We start from the raw sequence: 20,615 nt of genomic DNA on the forward strand, positions 1-20,615 counted from the left end.
TGAAAGGATGGGAAGAATTTTTGTAGCCTTGACGAAGGACTGCCCACTTAAACTGGGCCTTTTCTCTAGTTTCTGGATCCTCTACTCAAAAGCAAGTAACTCCTGGGAGTCAGGATGCAAGGGGACACAGAAGAAAGTATCCTTTAGATCTAACACAGTAAATTAAGTAGCAGTGGTGGGTACCTGTGCAAGCAGGGTATATGGGTTAGGGACCAGTGGGTGAATAGTTACTACAGCCTTATTCACTGCTCTTAGATCTTGCACAAAGCGATACTCTCTGTTAAGCTTCCTGAGAGGTAAGATGGGGGTGTTACAAGGAGACTGGCAAGGTTCAATAAGTCCCTGTCTGATGAGCTTTTCTAGTACTGGTTTAATCCCAGTTCTAGCCTCTGGCTTAAGCAGGTATTGTCTGTGCCAAGAGAAAGCAACTCTGGGTTTCAACTCAACTTAGACAGCTTCGGCATTATTAGCCCTCCCAGGCTGGTTCACATCCCAGACTAAAGGGTTCACCTTTGCCAGGATACACTGAGGGTTAAGGGTCTTTTGTGTTGAGCAATCTGCCTCAAGGAGAGCTAGAAGTCCAGCTCCTTGGCTCTTATCTGTTTTTACAGTGACCAGAGAGGAAAACAGTAAGCTCTAGTTAACAGATCCCTGCCGAGCAGAGGGACTGGGCATTCAGGTATATATAAGAAGGAATGTGATAGAGTACGAGTAACCACTTCACAAATAAAAGGAAAGTAAACTTCTTAATCTGGACCTGCCCCAAGACGTCCATTATCACACTATCCTGATTGGAGAGTTTGCCAGTAGGTTTGTTCATGACAGAGTAGGGGGCTCCCGTATCAAGTAAAAATGGAGTTTTCCTACCTGCCACATAAAAATTAACCCGAGGTTCCACAGGGGAGATGGAGATCTGCTGTCGTTCCGTGGGAGCCAGACGGTTCTCTAGGCCTCGTCACTCAGAAAGTTGTGGCATTTGCAGTTCAGGACCATGGTTGGGGTAGCGATTGAGCCATCGCGACTGAATACGGTCCGGACACTGCCTTTTCCAGTGCCCTTCCTTCTTGCAACATGCACTTTGTTGGGGCCGCAGCTTTCCTGGTGGCCCTGAAGGGCGGCTCCAAGGTCTGCTTGGTCGAGCACTTACCTGTGGTGTTCCTGGTTCACTTGGGTTACCTCCAGGTCACCCCTGAACTACGGCGGCCGATAACTGAGCCTTCTTTTCCATTCTTTTATCCTTCCCATCTTCCTCCACCTTATCTCTGTTGCTGAAAACCTTAAAGGCTTCTACCACAAGCTTGGACAACAGGGTCAGGGGATCAGCCTCCAGCTTCTGAATCTTCCTTCTGGTATCTGGGGCACTCTGGGTTACAAAGTGCAGACCCAGCAAAGGGGAAGCCTCTGGGTCTATGCTGGTAACTTTCTTAAAATTATCAGTTAATCTATCTAGGAAAGCTGCAGGATTCTCATCCTTCCCTTGAGTTATTTGAGTAATTAACTGGTTTATAATGATGAAGTGTTTCATTCTTGCCCAATCAAACCGGCTCTGATAGTCCCACCGGGATCGGCCCCAGGTGGACACTGCTCGTCCAGAAAAGGTTCAGTCTGCTCTGAGTGTTGACTCGGGGGACCCCAATTAGGGTCCCATCTGGGTTGCCAGGAATCTCTTGGCATTAATTTCTTAAAGTAGATAATGCGGTGAGGGGACTGGGGGGGAAATGGTCCCAAATGATTCCTAAGGTTCCTATTAGCTCTCAGATTTCTCCTTAGGTACAAGAGGACTCCATATAATTAGGACCAACCTACTGCTATGCTCAGTCCAGTACTCCGGTGGGTCTAGGTCTCCAGAATCCGTGTACCAAAGGAAACTCTGGCCCCGAGCAGCACAGAGTGTGCCTAGGTCAGCAGAGCCACGAGCGCGTGTCCTCAGGGTGGGTGGGGACTCCTCTGGGCCGGGAGCCTGTGAGGTAACAATGGAAGGCACTGAGCTGTAAAGGGTAGAATCAGAACGTGCCGACTTGGCTCAGTGTAAAAAGTCCCATGAATCTTTCCCCCAGAAATGGGCAGTCGACCGCGCTTCGGCTTTGTCCCCACCAGGATCCCCTCTCCCGGGGCCACTAGCACTCCCCGTTTCCCGGGTGGACCCCGGCCCAGGAGCCACGACCGCCGGAGCGCCCCGCAGCCGGAAGCACCGCGCCCCAAGGTTCCTGAGGCGAGGCACGCCTAGTGCGCAGGCGCCCGGAAGCTGGGCAGGGCCTCCAGCCAAGTCATCCCGGCCACGCGCCGCCTCGGCCCTCGCCGCCGGCCGTTGACTTTCGAACCTCGGCCCGCGCTCTTTGCCATTGGCTGATGCTACGCAGTTGAACGTTGCCAGGAGACGGCGCCTGCGTCCTGAGGCTGCGCGAGGCCCCGCCCCCAGCACGGGAGTCGCTCGGGGAGGAGGGACGCGGGGCGGGGGACGCGGAGCGGCTCTTAGCGTCCGCTTGGAGGCCGCGGGGCTCGGTGGCGGCTGTGTGGCGTTGCTTGGCGTCTCGCTCCTCACGGTGAGTGTCGGGGCCTTATCTTCGAGCCCGGGAAGGCGGCTCCGCGTCCACTTTCTTTTCCTGTAGTTCAGGCCGGTATGCCGGCGTGTGGAGCGGCCGTCGTGCGGCTTGGTGCTGGAGAAGCGGGCTTCGGGTCCTGCGTCCGTCCGCTCTTGTCCCAGATGGAAGTTGGGGAGTGTCTTACCCGCGCCCCGGAATGGAGCCGCACTTCTGTGGGGCAGGGCCCTCTGGAGCTGAGGGCGAGCGGAGCCGCCTCCACAGGACGGGCCGCCGCGCGGCGCTGGGACGGAGGCCCGGAGCGTTTGCCGCCAACCCTGGAGGAAGCCGAGGGGGCTGCCATTTTGAGCGCCTTCCCGGCGCGAGATCTCACGGGACTTTCCCGGGAGTGTGTAATTATGCCCATTTTACAGATGTGGAAACCTCACTTCTGAGAGGAGTTAGGCAAAAGGGGCCCAGGGTCCCGTAGCATTTAAGTGGCAGAACTGAGAGGTATGAACACAGGTGTATATGGGAATAATCTAAGGTAATATTTATCGCTTGGGGCTGGCAAAATCTTTGTAGTCCCATGGATGATTCTTGTCTTCCACTTCGCTTTAGAAAAACCAAACCAAACCCAGTGCCGTCGAGTCGATTCCGACTCCTAGCGACCCTATAGGACAGAGTAGAACTGCCCCATAGAGTTTCCAGGGCGCGCCTGGCGGGTTCAGACTGCCGACCCTTGGGTTACCAGCCGTAGCTCTTAACCGCTGCGCCACCGGGGTTTCCCTACTTCACTTTAAGCAGTCTAAAATGACCGTGAATGTTTGTTCCGTCATCACCATTATTGGCTCACATTGTCCCGAGCTCATAAGATACCTGATGCTGTAAAAAAAAAAAAAAAAGTCCTTTGTGAGAATTTGGAAACCCTGGTGGCGTAGTGGTTAAGTGCTACGGCTGCTAGCCAAAGGGTCGGCAGTTCGAATCCCCCAGGCGCTCCTTGGAAACTCTATGGGGCAGTTCTGCTCTGTCCTATAGGGTCGCTAGGAGTCGGAATCGACTCGAGGGTACTGGGTTTGGTGTTTGTAAGAGTTTATTTGGTCACAGAATCGTTGCGGCTTTTCAGGCACAAGTAGTACTTGTGCTGCTGCAATAACTGTTGGTGTTTGTCATTCGTTTTTCTAAAAACACAATGAGGTAAGCATCAAAGGTAAATATCAAATACAGTGGAGTAACATTCATATGACCTGTTAAGTATATTCTTTAAGGAAGTAAATATAACATTAAAGATATAAAATTATTTTAAATTTAGAGTAAGAAGGAATCTGAAAAAGTTGGAGAAGGTAAAGTATATTTTTGGTCCCCAAACCAGGAGATCAACAAAGTAGGTAAGGTGTGAGCTCTGGTAAATTAAGAGAATATGAAAGAAATCTTCAGTAAGTTTTTATTGAATTTATAATTTAAACAATAAGATGAAATTTTTATATCTTAAAAAAATGTTCAGTATATAGAAGGAGCGTAAGTGGAAAGTAAATGTCCTCATCTGACCTATTGCTTGAAGGTGGTCACTTTGGTTACGCTTCAGAAATTTTAAAAGGGTGTGTATGTATTCACACACATACATACGTACACACACGCACACATGCCCACACACACAATATTATACATACAAATCTCGAAATGCATTTGATAAGTTAATTGGAAAATTTTTCATAATGCCTGTACATGCTATCTACTGCATTCTTTTTTAATGCCAAGTAGCTATCCTTTAAGGGAATATACCATCATTTTGCTAGTGTGGCAGGGTGACGATTTTTATTTTAGACAGTGTCAGCTTTGACATTGCCTTTCATTATACATGTTGTGGAATATTTCTGGCAAATATATTTGCATTTTGAAAAGTATGAGAACAAAACCTCAACTTTTCATGTCAGTTGTAGTTAAATTTCGTTATAGTTCCTTTTTTTGTTTGGGGGGAACTGAGTTTGATGTCAGAATGAAGGAAAACAGTACAAATGGACAGCTAAAATTATCTCTGACTATAGTTTTTTTTTTATTATTTGAAAGAATTAATGGTGGTCCTTCATTATTTTCCTATTTTATGTTACAAACGTATTTTAAAAAATGTGTATGTATAAACATGGCACAGTTAGTATTAAGTCTTGAATGAAATGTTCCTTTCTCTTTAATTAGTTAAGGTCACAAAGATGTGAGCCCCAGGCTGGGTAGTGGCACCTTTTGAGTTTTCCCAGACATACAGCTGACTCACTATAAGTCCTTTGGCAGGTCATCTAACTCTATGTAGTAAATACAATTTCTCTTCGGAGGCTTTAAAAGGTAATGAATGCTTTATAACTACTCATGTTTAGAAATGAAAGGCAGTGAAGCGTTAGTGAATTAAAAGTTTAAAAAAAATGCTGTAAGGAAGAGGTCCTTTGTGACAATTTATTTGGCCACCGAATTGTTGGGCTTTCTGGGCGCAAGTGATACCTCTACTGTTCCTCCAGCAACTGTTGGTATTTGTCACTTTTCTAAAAACACAATGAGGCATAGGTAAACATCTAATACAGTGAAGTAACTGAGTAATGATATTTTTGGTACTACTTAATTCTATATCAATTATTATCAAAGTTGGCCATCCATAATGCTATGGTTAGACATTGACGTTCCATATAGAATCAGCCCACTGGAGAGAGACCTCGTAAAAAGTTTGGAAATTCCTAAGTGTGTTTGCATTGATTGAGTTAAACACAAGAAATTTGTGAAATAATTTTTCTGATAAGTTTTTTTGTTTGTATTTCTTGGTGACTTATAAAAGGGAAACAAGAAATCTTGAATTAATCTACAAAGTTTTACTTGGGCTTTTAGTACTCACTGGAGGAAGACATATTTCTCGTGAATTTATCACTTTTTATTACTTTTTAAAAGTATAGAAATAGTATACACTGGCACCAAAATAAATTTGGCAGAAGAAAGGCTGGGTGGTAGATAGGCAAGGCACATTTGAAACACGTGGAGGAGGAGGAGACTTTCTCTACCAGGTATCAAAATATTATATAGTCATTAAAACGTGGTAGTAATATTAAGAAAAGAGCAATGAAATGATGAATATAACATGAATGTATGATAAAGATGGCATTTTAAGGAGCAAAGATTAGACTACTTAAATGGTTTGGAGGCATTTGGCTGTATTTTTGGAAGATACTTAAATTAGATCTCTACTTCACCAAAAACAAAAACACGTTCCAGGTAAAGATCCAGAGATAAAGAATAAAGCTGTAGGCTAGTACTAAAAGAAAATACATGAGATGTTAACACAGAGAGTGGAACAGCCTTTATAAGTAAAATGCATAAACCGTAAAGAAAAAGAATAGGTTGGGTTATAGGAAAATTAACTGTACAATAAAATTAAAAGACAAGTGGTAGATGGCGAGGACGTTACTGACAAGGGTATTAATATTAACAGCTAGAACATATAAAGACCTACAAAGTAGTTAAACATTTTAGAAAAGAGCAGCTACTAATATCAGGGAAAGAAAAGTTAAACAAGAGTGAGCTCTCACCTTCAAAAAAAAAAAAAAACGTGTTGGTAACAGTGGAAAAATGTGTGCTGGTGAGCATGTGTAATTTTAAGTTGCTGTATCCATTTTGAAGGACAGTTTTGCTGTGTCTTGAAGCTTAAAATGCACGTACCCTTTAGCCTAGCAGTTCAAAGTATCTCTGTTAGAGTTGAAAATATGCATAGAGAAGCTGTGTGTGTGTATATTTGTATATAAATCATAACTATTTGCATATATACATAATGGATAGAAAAAAACCTAGAAGGGTAATATTAAGCCAAAAGCCATGGTTATCTTTGAAATAGATAGGGATGAGATTTGGAGGTGAAGTAAGACTTTTGAAATATTTATAAAGAGAATGTGTTATTTAGGACTTTAAAAATTTTTGTGTAACAACTTTTGAAGTAGAGGAAAATTAATTCTCACACCCCTCCATTCCCATCTCTCAGAGAGAACCCTTTGCTGTGAGTTTGATGCATATATTTCCAGACTTAACATTTTATGGTGGTTTAATAGATCACAGTTCTTTGGGCGTAGTTTTAAAAAAAGAGCTTCTAAACTTGTAAAACTGGAACCTTGTTCTTTGATTCCACCGAGACACATATCATATATCTTTGCTACACATTGCTTGAATATTTTTGTAGACTAAAACTTGTTGAAAATCACTATAAACTTAATTATATTTTAACAGATATTGCCAAATCACAGCCTTCCCCGAAAAATTAAGCTCCCGTTAACAGTGTGTGAAATCTGCTGTTTTGCTACTCTCGGAGAACAGTACAGATAATGCAGCTTTTTAGTTCTTGGCAGTCTAATGGGTAAAATGGTATCTATTTTAAACTTGTGTTTTAAAAATTATAGAGGTTGAGCATTTTTAAAGAAAATTTTTTGTCCATTGTATCCTGTGTATTTCTTTACTGGCTTTTGTATCACATGCCTTTTTCACATCGAATGTGGTCATAGTTTTTCTGCATTAACTAATTGAGTGGGCTATGTTAATAGATTTTCTCTTATTAATTACATTACTGGAAAGAACTTTATGTCATCATGGTATCATAGTTGTATGCTGTTGAGTCGATTCCAACGCATAGTGATAGCGACCCTATAGGACAGAGTAGAACTGCCCCATAGGGTTTTGTGGGCAGAAATCTTTACAGGAGCAGATTGGCAGGTCTCTTCTCCTGTGATGTTGCTGGTGGGTTCTTACCGCTGAACTTTTGATTAGCGTTGGCGCCACGAGGACTCCTCGATCATGTTATGCTTCTCTTTTTATGTATTCCTGGATTTGTTTTTGCTAATAATTGTGTTTAGGCTTTTATATCAGTATCCACTTTTTTGAAATTAGTCTGCATTGTCTTTTTAGCTGAATCATTTTACATTCCTTTTTGTTTGATAATAACAAAACCAAAACCTGTGGACACTGCTTTGTTGCCTTCTAGCGTTGCTTGTTACCTTAGAGATGTTCTGGCAATCTGTTGCTGTGTAACAAACTACCCTACTACTTAGTGCCTTAAACCAATTTATTATTTTCCATGGTTTAAATTGCCTGTGGCAGTTGTCACTTGGGGTCTCTGCGTTTGCAGTCAGTAGTGGCTTGGGCTGAAGTTATCTGGAGGCTTGGCTGGCTGGATGTCCAAGGTGGCTTCTTCACTCACATGTCTGGCACCTCAGTGCTCCTCCACTTGGCTTTTCTCTCCAGCCTGGACTTCTTACACAGGGGTTTGTGGCTCCAAGAGGCAGGAAGCTGCCAGGCTAGTTAAGGGGTATTCACAGTATAGGCACAACATAGCTTGCACTGTATCTTACTGGTCAGAGCAGTCTCATGGCCTGCCCAAGTTTTTTTTTTTGGGGGGGGGTGTGCGTGGAGCAGATTCCATTTTTTGATGAGGAGGTACCAGCAAAGTCACATTACAGAAGAGCACATGGAGTGGAGGGGAGTAGTTATTGTGGGCATCTTTGGAAATTATGGTCTTCCAGAGGAGAATTCTGAGACCCCTATGTTTTTCTTTTCCATTTTTATTTAGGTAACCCACTTCTCTGCCTGGATGCTTGTCTGTCTTTTCAAATATTTTTTACTTGTATGTTAATAGTTAAAAGTATAACAAAATTATTTAGGTTTGCAATGAAGAGCAGCAGTCCCTGGCCATAACTCTCTCCACTCTTGTTTCTGTTCTCCGGAAGCAATCACTTTCATCTCTTTTAACTGTTTCCTTTGCCATTTGTTTCTGTTTTTCTAAATTATATTTACAGTGTGAGTTGATTTTCATTTTTAGGTATTGTTGAGTCAGAATCGACTCGACAGGGACTTTTTTTTTTTTTAATTGAGTACTTAGAGGAACCCTGGTATCACAATGGTTAAGCACTTGACTGCTAACCGAAAGGTCAGTGGTTTGAGCCCACCAGCCACTCCGTGGGAGGAAGATGTGGCAGTGTGGTTCTGTAAAGGTTATAGCCTTGGAAACCCTGTGGGGCACTTCTGCTCTGTCCTATAAGGTGCTGTGAGTAGGAATCGACTCGATGGCAATGGGTGGTGGTGGTGGATTGACTATAAGAGAAGCTTAAGGTCTTAAACACTGTTCCCGTCTCTTACTTCCTCATCTCTGTGCTTTTATCACCCTTTTTGGTAAAATCAAAAATTAGTGTTTGCTATGTGTGTGTTAATATTATAACTGGACTTTGTAATGTACTATAATATTTCCTTTTGTTGCATGATTCTTTCACCTTTCCTTCAATTTAGTTTTCTTATTCCTCTCAGCATGTTCAGATACATGAGATACTCTCTAAGCTCTAGTTTTTACTTAAAGACATCCATTCTGGATCTCTCTGTCTTCCTCCTCCAGACTTGTTCTCTGGGCTTGCAGTATAGTTGTCCTGGACTTTGTTTCACCCTTGTCCTGGTGACAGTTCTTGCTTTGTTTCCCTACAGTAGCTTCTTTAGAAAGGGTAGTCAGGGGGTTATTAAGTTTTGAGACCTTGTGTGTCAGAAACCATCTTAATTCTACTCTCAAAATTGATTTGATGGATTTTCTGGGTATAGAATTTTAGTGGAAGCCATTTTTCCTGAGAATATTGAAGGCATTGCCTCATTGTCTTCTAGCTTCCGTTGTTGAGAAATCTGATACCATTTGTATGTGATGTGTTTTTAATCTGGAAGCTTTTTAGAATCTTATCATCATCTTCAATGTTTTAAAATATTATAGTTTTTTTTTTTTTCAACTTTAATGTGCTGGGCATTTGGTGGACCTTTTCAGCCTGGAAATATATTTCCTTCAATTCTGGGAAATTTTTTAATGCATTTATAGTTCTGTTGACTCCACTGGTGCTCTTTTTTTTTTTTTTTTCCCCCCCTGAGACTTTTGTTATGTAGATATTGGACTTCCTGGGTTGGTACTCTAATTATTTTATCTCACATTTTCCACTTCTTGGTCTTTTTTCTGATTTCTCTGGTTTTATCATTCAAGCCTTTTATTGATTAAAAAAAAAAAAATTCTGCTCATTTTTAATTTCCGAGAGTTCTCTCATATTCTTGTAATATTCTTATTTACATAGCATTCTGTTCTTGTTTAATGGAAATCTGTTATCTTCCTGAGGATATTAATATTCTATTTTGAAGTTTATTGTGTTTGTTACATTATTTTTGTCCCTGAGCTTCCTTTTTCTGCTTGCTATTTTTGGTCTGCTTCATGCTGACGGTTTTCCTCAAATTTCTAGTGATTCTTGTTTGTCCATGGTTGAGAAGAGGAGTAAACTGCTGAACCTCTTTGTGTAGAGGACACATTTCAGCTAGAGGGTTTCATTATAGGGTAGCCATTCTCAAAGTGTGGTTTGGTGATTTTATAGGAGTCTGAGATCCTTTCAGATCCAAACTATTTTCATAATAATACGGTTAGTAATACTAAGATATTATATTTGCCTATTTCACTCTCATTCTCTCATGAGCATACGGTAGAATATTCCAGAGGCTATGTGACTTCTGATACAATAGATGAAACGCTGAAGTGGCGTGGGAATCTGTCTTGTATTAAGTTAGACATTAAAGAGGCTTGTAAAAATGTAAAACCATACCACTCATTTTTTTTTTTTTTTGGTTTTGAAAAATATTTTTCATAAAACAGGTTAACATTTTCAAACAAATTACTAAATATTTTTAAGATGTGTTGGCTTATTCTGTATTAGAAATAAGTAAAACCTTTTGGAGGTCTCAATAATTAAAAAAATTGTAAAAATTTCTGAAACCAAAGTTTGACATCCAGTACTGTACAGTGAGCAGGTGGCTGCCAGGGTTAGGTAGAATTCCTCCGAATTGTCAGTACTGGTAAATATTTTCTCTTGGTTGGTTTCCCCAGAGAAATCTTCCACTTTTCTGTCTAGGGGGTATAAGCAGAACTCTAGCATTCAAGAGGGAGTAGCCACTAGCCACATGAGACTATAAAATAGGAATTTACTTCTTCAGCTGTACTAGACATATTTCTTTTTTATTGTTCTTTAAGTAAAAGTTTACAATTCAAGTCAGTCTCTCATACAAAAACTTAGACACACATTGTTATATGACCCTAGTTGCTCTCCCTACAATGTGACAGCACACTCTTTCTTTCCACCCTGTATTTCCCATGTCCATTCAGTTAGCTCCTGCCCCCTCTGCCATCTCATCTCACCTCTGGACAGGAGCTGCCGACATAGCCTCATGTGTCTACTTGAGCTAAGAAGTACACTTCTCACCAGTATCATTTTATGGCTTCTAGTCAAGTCTAATCGTTGTCTAAGAGTTGGCTTCAGGAATGGTTTTAGTTTTGGGCTAACAGAGAGTCCGGGGGCCATGACCTCTGGGGTCCCTTCAGTCTCAGTGAGACCATTAAGGCTGGTCTTTTTACTAGAATTTGAAGTCTGCATCCTACTTTTGTCCTGCACCATCAGGGATTCTCTGTTGTGTCCTGTCAGGGGAGTCCTTGGTGGTAGCCATGTGCCATCTAGTTCCTCTGATCTCAGGCTGAAGGAGTTTCTGGTTTATGTCGCCCTTTATCTTGGGCTCATATTTTCCTTGTGTCCTTGGTGTTTTTCATTCTCCTTTGCTCCAGGTGGGTTGAGACCAATTAATGCATCCTAGATGGCTGCTTGCTAGCTTTTAAGACCCTAGATGTCACTCACCAAAGTGGGATGCAGAATGTTTTCTTAATAACACTTCGTTAGGCCTGTTGACTTAGATGTCCCCTGAAACCATGGTCCCCAGACCCCCAGCCCTGCTACTCTGTCCCTTGAAGTGTTTGGTTGTGTTCATGAAACTTCTTAGCTTTTGGATTAGTCCAGTTAGTTGTGCTGACTTCCCATGTATTGTGTGTTGTCCTTCCCTTCACCTAATTCTTGTCTGCTAATTATTGAATTCCCCCCTCCCTCCCTCCCCACCCTCGTAACCATCAAAGAATGTTTTCTTCTGTGTTTAAACTTTTCTTGAGTTCTTATGATAGTGGGCACTAGACTGATTCAGGAGCTCTGTAGCCACAGGTCAGTAGTACTGTTTTCAGGAGCTCTGGAGCCACAAGTCAGTAGTAGCTACAGTACAGGACCACCTGGATATTGCACATTTCCATCCAGTTTCCAGTTTTATTGGAAATGTCAGTTTTCACTGAATCCCCGTTTCCACTGTGGTGATTCATCCCTATTGCAACTGGATGTAGAGTTCGTCAGTCTAGAACCTGTATGGTTCAGCCTTTCTGTAGAATCTCTAGGCTTCTGCCAGGGTCAGAACAGAAAAAAATCCTTTGCCGTCGAGTCCGTTCCGACTCAGTGATGCTATAGAACAGAGCAGAGCAGTCCAGTAGGGTTTCCAAGGGTGTCAATTTTTATGGAAGCAGACTGCCACATATTTCTCCTACAAAGGGGCTGTTGGGTTGAACCACCGGCCTTTTGGTTAGCAGCTGGGCGCTTAACCACATGATCACCATCTATATTTCCTATTCCTCTGGCAGCAGCCATAGTCAGGAAGTTCCTGGACCTATGACGTTATCTTTCAGCCAGCCTTGCTTTTTCAGCCAGTTTTGACTTATGGTGAATTTGTTGCCTAAATGTTACAATAAATCAGAGGAGAATAAAATTTGATTTCTGTGACCTTCATGCTAGCCACAAAGCTGACTAAATTTTTTAATTTTTATACTTTGAGACCATCATGATTTTTGCTTACATTTTTATAAGCTCAGTAGATGACATTTTCTTTACAATGTCATGGGTACTCTTTTCTTAAAGAAAGTTGAGCTTTTGGGTTCTCAGGAGAAAGTTGTTCCCTAGCTTTTCAACAAAATATAATAGAGCTTTGGACGGGAAGGATTCTGTTTTAGAGCTAGATTAGGTGCTTAAACATTAAATAGCTCTAATAATAAATCTAGATTGAACATATGTCTAGTCTTTGAATTTTATTCCTTACAAAGTGCTATTCTGTGTATCCCTTTATTGTGAATTCTGACATCACTAAAATACCCAAGAAACATTTTTTCTTGGATGATTTTTGTGTGACTTCAGAGCTCCATGTAGGTGTACAGCCGCATTCACTTGAATTAATTTGCTGTCAGTGTCGTCTTCTGTATTGTTGCCCAATTACCTTCGTTTTCTGGAATGCCTCACAATTCCAGCTTAATCTCTCTTGGCACATCTCGACTCCATAGGGTTCTGAATATTACCATTCAGAATGGAGTGTTTTCTAATGGACTCTCCTGTTACAGTTTTTCCTAAGCAAAATAGACATTTTGCCCCCCCCCCTTTTAAATTAAATTTGTCTCTTAAGAGGCATTTGCTCATTCAGTAGTAAATGAATGCCTACTGTGTGTCAAGTTTGTGCTAGATTACAGTAATATAACTATAGTTTGGACATGTTTCTTGCCCTTACGGCTTACATTCTAATGTATACAAAAATGTTACAAAATTATTTCAAATAAAATCTTGTTAAGTGCTATGAAGGAAAAGTGGCAGTGTTCAATGAGATTAACAGGGGACCTGATCTGGGGGATGGCTCAGTTTGAGACTTGAAGGATGAGTAAGAGTTTGGTTTTGCAAATCATGAAGGGAGCCAAGAGTAGAAAAAGTCTAAAGAGGTTTTTTGTTTATTTAAAATACAGTTAGTTATTTTTAGGTGCTGTTCTCTCCAACTTTTATTGTTATCATTTGGAGAGGATTTGGTAGTGTTTATATTCTACATGAATGATACCTGAATTTTTTTGTTTGTTTTTTAAGGATCTTTAAACAGTGGCATAACTTAATTTTTCTGTCAAGTATAAGTACGTCCCAACCCCGGACCGTGGCTTGCTTTGGGCATAGTTACAAAGGGACACTGTAAGAGGTGGTAGGGTGCAAAACTGTCACGTGCCTGTTGTTGTCAGTAACAGCTTGCCAAGAGGTCAAGTTGCTTGTTTCTTTTCTGTCTGGAGGAAATACTCACCAGGGGACTTTTTCATGAAAGGGAGATGACTAATGGTGGTCTTTATGTTCTTTACCACTAATGTGCTAGTTTTTCACTTACTTAAATTAACTAAGTTGGTAATTCATAGTTATCACAATCAGCACTTCCATTTTTCATGCTCATTTGCATTGCAAGGAGTGACTTAAAATTTTTTCCCTTCCTATTCTTCAAGTTAAAATTATTGCCTTAGAAAATTGCACCACGTTGATTCTGGGCTGTAATTAATATTCCAGTTCAAGAAGCTAAGAAATTTGTAGTTAACGGTTACTAGAGAAATTTAATAACTTGCTTTAGAAACCATGATTGAGCCAACTGGGAGCATGTTTTCTTCTTTTGAATTAAAGAATATTTCTAAGCCTACTTGTAATTTTTTTTTAATAGAAATGTTTAGTTTTATTTATTATACAGCAGGCCCCCTGTATCCGTGGGTTCCGAATCCGTGGATTCAACCAATTGTGGGTTGAAAATATTTAGGGAAAAAACATAAGTGATGCGTAGGCATACCCTGCCATTTCACAGATGTCCAGTCTTCTCTTCAGCACTTGTTGGAACAGTTTGCCTCATATCTGACATGTACTCTGGAGTTAGGCCTACAATGGTTGAGTCCATACTGAACGTGTACAGACTTTTTTTTGTCATTATTCCCTAAACAATACAGTATGACAACTCTCTTACCTTGTATTAGGTATGATAAGTAATCTAGAGATGATTTAAGGTATACAGGAGGATGTGTGTAGGTTATATGCAGATATGTACCATTTTACATAAGGGTTTTAGAGCATCCTTGAATTCTGGTATCTGCAGGGGTTCCTGGAATGAATCCCTTGTGGATCCTGAGGGACGGCTCTGTGTGCAGTTCATTTTGGCTTTAGTACAGTATACGTAACAATTAAGTAGGCATCAACAGAACACTTTAAATTTTTATTTAGTTTGGATTACGTAGAAACAAACTTAACTAAATTTAATTTTGAAGCACTTTATTACAAGTTGGAGTTATTTTGTGTCGGATGATTTTTGCTCTAAAGGAATAAGTTCTGAAAGAGGATCAAGTGTTCAATATTATATTGCGGCAGCGGTGGTTAAATGGTAGAATTCTTGTCTTCCATGAAGGAGACCTGGGTTTGATTCCCGACCACTGCATCTTAAGCGCAGCTACCACCAGTCTGGCTTGGATGCTGCTAAACAGGTTTTACTGGAACTTCCAGACTAAGATGAGGAAGAAAGGCCTGGCAGTCTTACTTGCCCCCAAACCAGCCATTGAAAACCCAATGGATCAAGAGGTCTGATCCCGTTGTGCCTGGGGTTGCCAGGAGTCAGGGTCGACTGGATGGCAGCTAATAATACGTACACGAGAACTGAATTGCTAAGAAAGCATCATTGTTTTCATCTCAGTAAATAATTGTCTTCTTTTTAAATGATAACTAGAGATAAGATTGCTGTTGACTGTGACTCATGGTGACCTTACGTACAGCAGAACGAAATGCTGCTATTCTTGCGCCATCCTCATAACTCCCCGTATGTTCAAGCCCATCACTGTGGCCACTGTGCCCCCCCATCTCAGCAGGGGTCTCCCCTCTTGCTCTTGCTGGCCCTCTGCTCCACGAAGCATGATGTTCTTCTCCAAAGATTGACCCTCTTGGTGAGGTGTCCCAAACAAATAAGATGGACAGTGGTGTTTTGAGATTCATAAGGTGTTCGCTGGCTAGTTTTGGGGAGTAGATCGCCAGGCCTGCCTTTCTAGTTTATCTTAGTGTGAAAACTTCTGAGGCCTGTTCACCATGGGTGAGCCTACTGCTATTTGAAATACTGGGAGCATAGCTTCCAATATGTTAGCAACACACAAGCCACCACAGCACAGTAAACTGAGAAGAGTGGTGATTCTAAATGATAAAACATAGTATGCTAACAGTTTGGTAGTGAACTCCTGAAATTTTACATAATGTGTGCCAGTTCTTTGTTATGTGTAGACTTAGAATATTTTTTTCTTTTGACAGGAAATGCACAATTTTGAGGATGAGTTAACATGTCCCATTTGTTACAGTATTTTTGAGGATCCTCGTGTACTACCATGCTCTCATACATTTTGTAGAAATTGTTTGGAAAACGTTCTTCAGGCATCTGGCAACTTTTATATATGGAGACCTTTACGAATTCCACTCAAGTGCCCGAGCTGCAGGAGTATTATTGAAATTGCGTCAACTGGTATTGAATCTTTGCCTGTTAATTTTGCATTAAAGGCTATTATTGAAAAGTACCAGCAAGAGGACCATCCAGATATTGTCACCTGCCCTGAACACTACAGGCAGCCATTAAATGTTTATTGTCTACTAGATAAAAAACTAGTTTGTGGTCATTGCCTCACCATAGGTCAACATCATGGTCATCCTATAGATGATCTTGAAAGTGCCTATTTGAAAGAAAAGGACACGCCTCAAAAACTGCTCCTACAGTTAACTGACACACACTGGACAGATGTTACTCGTCTTATTGAAAAGCTAGAAGAACAAAAATTGCATTCTGAGAAAATGGTCCAAGGTGATAAGGAAATTGTTCTACAGTATTTTAAGGAGCTTAGTGATACATTAGAACAGAAAAAAAATTTTTTCCTAACTGCTCTCTGTGATGTTGGAAATCTGATTAGTCAGGAATACACTCCACAAATTGAAAGAATGAAAGAAATAAGAGCGCAGCAGCTTGAATTAATGACACTTACAACATCTTTGCAAAAAGAGCCTCCACTTAAATTTCTTGAAAAAGTTGATGATGTCCGTCGGCGCGTGCAGATTCTGAAACAAAGACCACTTCCTGAAGTTCAACCTGTTGAAATTTATCCTCGAGTAAGCCAAGTACTGAAAGAAGAATGGTGCAGAACAGAAATTGGACAAATTAAGGAAGTCCTCATTCCTGAGATGAAAATTTCTTCAAGAAGGATGCCATTGTCCTGGCCTGATAAGGATGAAAAAGTTGAATTTTTAAAAATTTTAAACATCGTTACAGTTACTCTAATTTCAGTCACACTGATGTTGGTACTCTTTTTTAACCAACACATAATCACCTTTTTAAATGAAGTCACATCAGTATGTTTCTCCAAAGTGTCTCTGTTTGTTTATCAAAGTTTTTCCAACAATCTGTATGATTTAAAGGATAGAATATGTCACACTCTATATTTGCTGAAGGAATTTATGTGGAAAATAATTTCTCGTTGAAAATTCAAATCTGTTGCTTAAATAGGCTTGTTTTGTACTGCAGAGACGAAATGGAGAAATAGGGATAGCATGGATAAACTAACAGGCTAAATTTTAGAGTTGCAACAAATACATAGAAATATTTGTTACACCTTTCATACTTCTGTAGGATAGAAATGATGTGTGAAAGAAACAAGACACAGAGTGGCCAAAACATGATTCAGATCATTAGAAAATGAGAATAAAATCTAGTATTTACATGATTTTTAATTAAAAATACATGATCCCATTTTTGACTTGATATAAGTTGACTTAATATTGCACTGTGACATTTAAACATCCCTGCCAGTGTTATTTTACCATAATTACATACTGCACTGGTTGGCTTTGCACTTACGTATATATGTAGCTTTTAGATTAAAAAATGTTAAAATCCTAAAAGTGTGTATGCCTTTGTGTACTTTTTGAATGGTGAGTAAAGGTGGTGAGGTTTTTAAAGTCAAGCAGTGCAGTATAAAATGATAAGGGATTACTTAGATTTTCCTATTCGATTAAACATTTCCTGAGTCACATATCTAATGTATTTTAAATTAAGAGCCCTAAAATGTTTATAAACATTCATTCCAAACAAAGCTATTGGTTTTGGGTTAATCTAGTAAGAGGGAACAGTGACGTTTTCTAGTAACTGTCATATTCTATGTTGTACATAGGGTCACTGTGAGCCAGAACCGACTTGACAGCACCTAGCAATGACTTGTTGTGAATTGAAGATTGTATTTGATCTTGTGTAGTGTTTTACTTTTGCCACTAGTTAAATCAGTTATTGGGTGAAAATTCTAAAACGTTACTTCAATTACTTGAACAGAATGGAACTGGTAATATTCCATTTTCACGATTTTGATGGCATCTTGTGAACTTTGCCTTAAAAATTGTCTTTAACTTTTTATCTCCTAAACATTCCCTTATGCTGATACCAGAGTGCCAACAGTTTTATCTAGTTTCCTTGAATTTTGCTTAGAGAGCCTACCTATATTGTCAAATCCCTTTAATACAGTCATCTTAACAGTGACTGCAACTGTGATGCTTGTGGTAGGACTTTTTGGTCTGTTGTACCTGCATCCTTTAGTGCCAACTGTCGCTTTCCAACTTCCAAAACAGACTTGCTGCTCTCAGACTACACTTCTATTGAGTCTTACCTCATTCAGACTTTCCAGGTCAGGTTAGGCAATGTTTCTGGCCCTACAGATTACATGTGTGTTATAAATGAATAAATATGGCTATAGTAGGGACATTACTTGTAAAACACTCCTGAGGGCTCATCTGAGAAAAAGTCTTAAGAAGTTTGATTTAAGCTGGCCATATTTGTGACATCAGAATATGCCTAGCAGTTAGTTACTGTGGGGGCAAAGAGCACTCGAAGGGTGTCACGTGGTGGTATCTGTTCAGCTACTTGGAAATGTAAATATTAACTTTAGACCTAAGTTGCACTGATCTTAGAAAAATATTAGTCTTCCCACAAAAGTGGAAACTTTGGTGGTGGTATGGTTAAGAGCTACGGCTGCCAACTGAAAGGTCGGCAGTTTGAATCCACCAAGCGCTCCTTGGAAACCATATGAGGCTGTTAAAACTCTGTCCTATAGGGTTGCTATGTGTCAGAATCAACTAGATGGCAGTGGGTTTTGTTCTTTTGGTTTACCACAAAAGTGCTGTGTATTTGTAAATACATATAAATATTAGTAAGCATTGAAATGTTAGTCTTATGCATCAAGCTCTTAATTGCATAGCTCTCACATGAGTATAGATGAGGCAACAGGCACAGAAGTAACTTGCCCAAGGCTATACAGCTACTATGTAGAAGAACCAGAATTTAAAACCATACATTTGCTTCAGAGTTTGTGCTGGCTTTAAAGGATTCGAGTAGGCCAGGATTAATTTTATTAGTTTTCAGTCTGCTTTTAAGAGTTACTTGTAGCTAAGTACTGAAGTGGAAACCCTGGTGGCGTAGTGGTTAAGTGCCACAGCTGCTAACCGAAGAGCTTGGCCGTTCACATCCGCCAGGTGCTCCTTGGAAACTCAATGGGGCAGTTCTACTCTGTCCTATAGGGTCGCTATGAGTCGACTCGACAGCAGTGGGTTGGTTGGAAGTACTGAAGGAACGTATAATGCCTGTTAACTTTTAGGCTTGATACTGTTTTGTAACTTGCTAGGTTTTAGCAGATAAAGCTATTTTTTGATGAATTTTATGACGTGTGCATGAATATAGTTAAGTACCAAGTAACTAATTATACATGCTGCTGTTTTGTATTTTTACCAGGAGGATGAGATTACATAACTTAGTCTTGCACTATTTCTAGGTTTTATGTATAACGAAAGTACATATTTTAATAAACTCATTTTGGTATTTCACTTGCATTTGAATGGTTTATTAAGGCCCAGGAAACTGGAATTTTCAGGTGGGTTATGGGTATTATCTACTTTAAAACTTAGTACGGAGCTACTACTCCATTGGTTATCAAGATGTAATAAAAATTAAATTCCATCTCTACTCAGTGAAAAAAGTATTTTATTATAATTTTTCAAGTTACAAAGGAAGTATACATGCATTACTAAATCCTTGTAAACTTTCTCGTTTATATTTTAGTGGGTGTACTATGATACAAACTGTCTGTTGGATTTTTAATACCTAATCAGTGATGCATTGAACGGGGCAATTAACTCTTAGGTATCTAGAAACTGACTAGCTAGGGCAAAGACTTTTAATTCAACACCAAAATAACCTTCTGAAAACCAAATGGCTGCGACTTCCTTTCCAGTAGCATTCTATAATACTCTTGAGCTATTATGGTGTAAAAAAAATCCCGACAACTGATAGGCAAAATAAGTGGCATTCCTAAGTTAACCCTTATGTATTTGTCTTTTTATAAACCAACTCTAGTGGGGCATTTTGCCTTTCAGACATAAGATATCCTAGTCACATTCAGATAATTGTTGGTTTCTCTTGTTAAGGTTGTTCCAAAAAAGTGAAGCGTGAAAATTCTTAAAAAGCATTTTGGGTAATAAATACAGTCCAAATTTTTAAGTACAATGCTGTCTGGCTGGGTTCTCTAGAGGAGCAAAACCAGTCAAACGTGTCTATACAGAGGGAGGAAGGAAACTGCCGTTAAAACTGACTGACTGACTGACCACATCAGATCCCATCATGGAGGATGACTGCATCATCATGGATCTGTCAAACCCCCTGAGAATCGTGGCTCAGCCAAGCTGACACAGCCTTAACCATCACAAATGCCTTAATTGACCCATTTCGTTGGCAGCTTTTCCAGTGTAGTCTGAAGGTTTGTGAGGCCACGCTGAGCTCTTTGACTTCTCAATCTAGTTTAGAACTTGACCGTGCGTCAACAAACTTTCAGCTCTGCTGGAAGCAACTTCGGACTGTGGGGAAGTCACCTAACCCTCCAGGCATCTTATTTTCTCACCATCTGAGGCTTACAAAATGGCCAGATTCCTACAACTTCCTAGAAACATGTATAGAGAATATTTTATTAGACTTAAAACATGTCATAACAACACAAAATTAAATTTTGTGATCCAGTTTAGGAATATGTATTTTATAAAATTAATCATTTACAAAAAGAAAATACACAAACTGTGCAGATTGGGAGAATCTTCAGTATAATCAAGTTCAGCAAAGTCCTTTAGATGCGATTTCTTTTGGGTTTACTGCAACACTTTTTGTTATATTGTACGTCTTGTAAATTCCAATAAGTCTATCTGAAATCTCAAACATATTATTTCGAAGAGAAATTATTATGAACTGGGCATTTTTTGTTTGTTCCTAAAGAGAAAGAAAGGAAAAGTTAGAAATGTTATAACAGGTAAACAAACTATAATAAACACCTCAACTTTC

General features: G+C 40.1%; 3 protein-coding genes across 3 annotated transcripts in view; 1 reads left to right on the forward strand and 2 right to left on the reverse strand.

Moving 5' to 3' along the window:
• Positions 1-4,307, reverse strand: part of LOC126066214 (putative HTLV-1-related endogenous sequence) — a 61,105-nt gene extending 56,798 nt beyond the window's left edge. Inside the window, exons 1-2 of the mRNA XM_049867087.1 lie at positions 4,302-4,307; positions 868-2,917 (exon numbers count right to left, since the gene is read on the reverse strand). Of these exons, the coding sequence (XP_049723044.1) occupies positions 2,024-2,917; positions 4,302-4,307 (900 nt within the window). The 3' untranslated portion in view covers positions 868-2,023. The remainder of the gene's footprint in view (positions 1-867; positions 2,918-4,301) is intronic.
• Positions 2,461-19,573, forward strand: TRIM59 (tripartite motif containing 59). The gene is made up of 2 exons (XM_049867615.1): positions 2,461-2,543; positions 15,518-19,573. The coding sequence occupies exon 2, from the start codon at positions 15,521-15,523 to the stop codon at positions 16,727-16,729; it is 1,209 nt and encodes a 402-aa protein (XP_049723572.1). The 5' UTR covers positions 2,461-2,543; positions 15,518-15,520; the 3' UTR covers positions 16,730-19,573.
• The window catches only part of SMC4 (structural maintenance of chromosomes 4), a 36,130-nt gene continuing 34,840 nt past the window's right edge, over positions 19,326-20,615 (reverse strand). Inside the window, exon 24 of the mRNA XM_049867613.1 lies at positions 19,326-20,543. Within this exon, the coding sequence (XP_049723570.1) occupies positions 20,391-20,543 (153 nt within the window). The 3' untranslated portion in view covers positions 19,326-20,390. The remainder of the gene's footprint in view (positions 20,544-20,615) is intronic.

The sequence above is a fragment of the Elephas maximus genome, chromosome 23 (genome assembly GCF_024166365.1).
Source record: "Elephas maximus indicus isolate mEleMax1 chromosome 23, mEleMax1 primary haplotype, whole genome shotgun sequence".
In the NCBI taxonomy this organism is placed as follows: Eukaryota; Metazoa; Chordata; class Mammalia; order Proboscidea; family Elephantidae; genus Elephas; species Elephas maximus.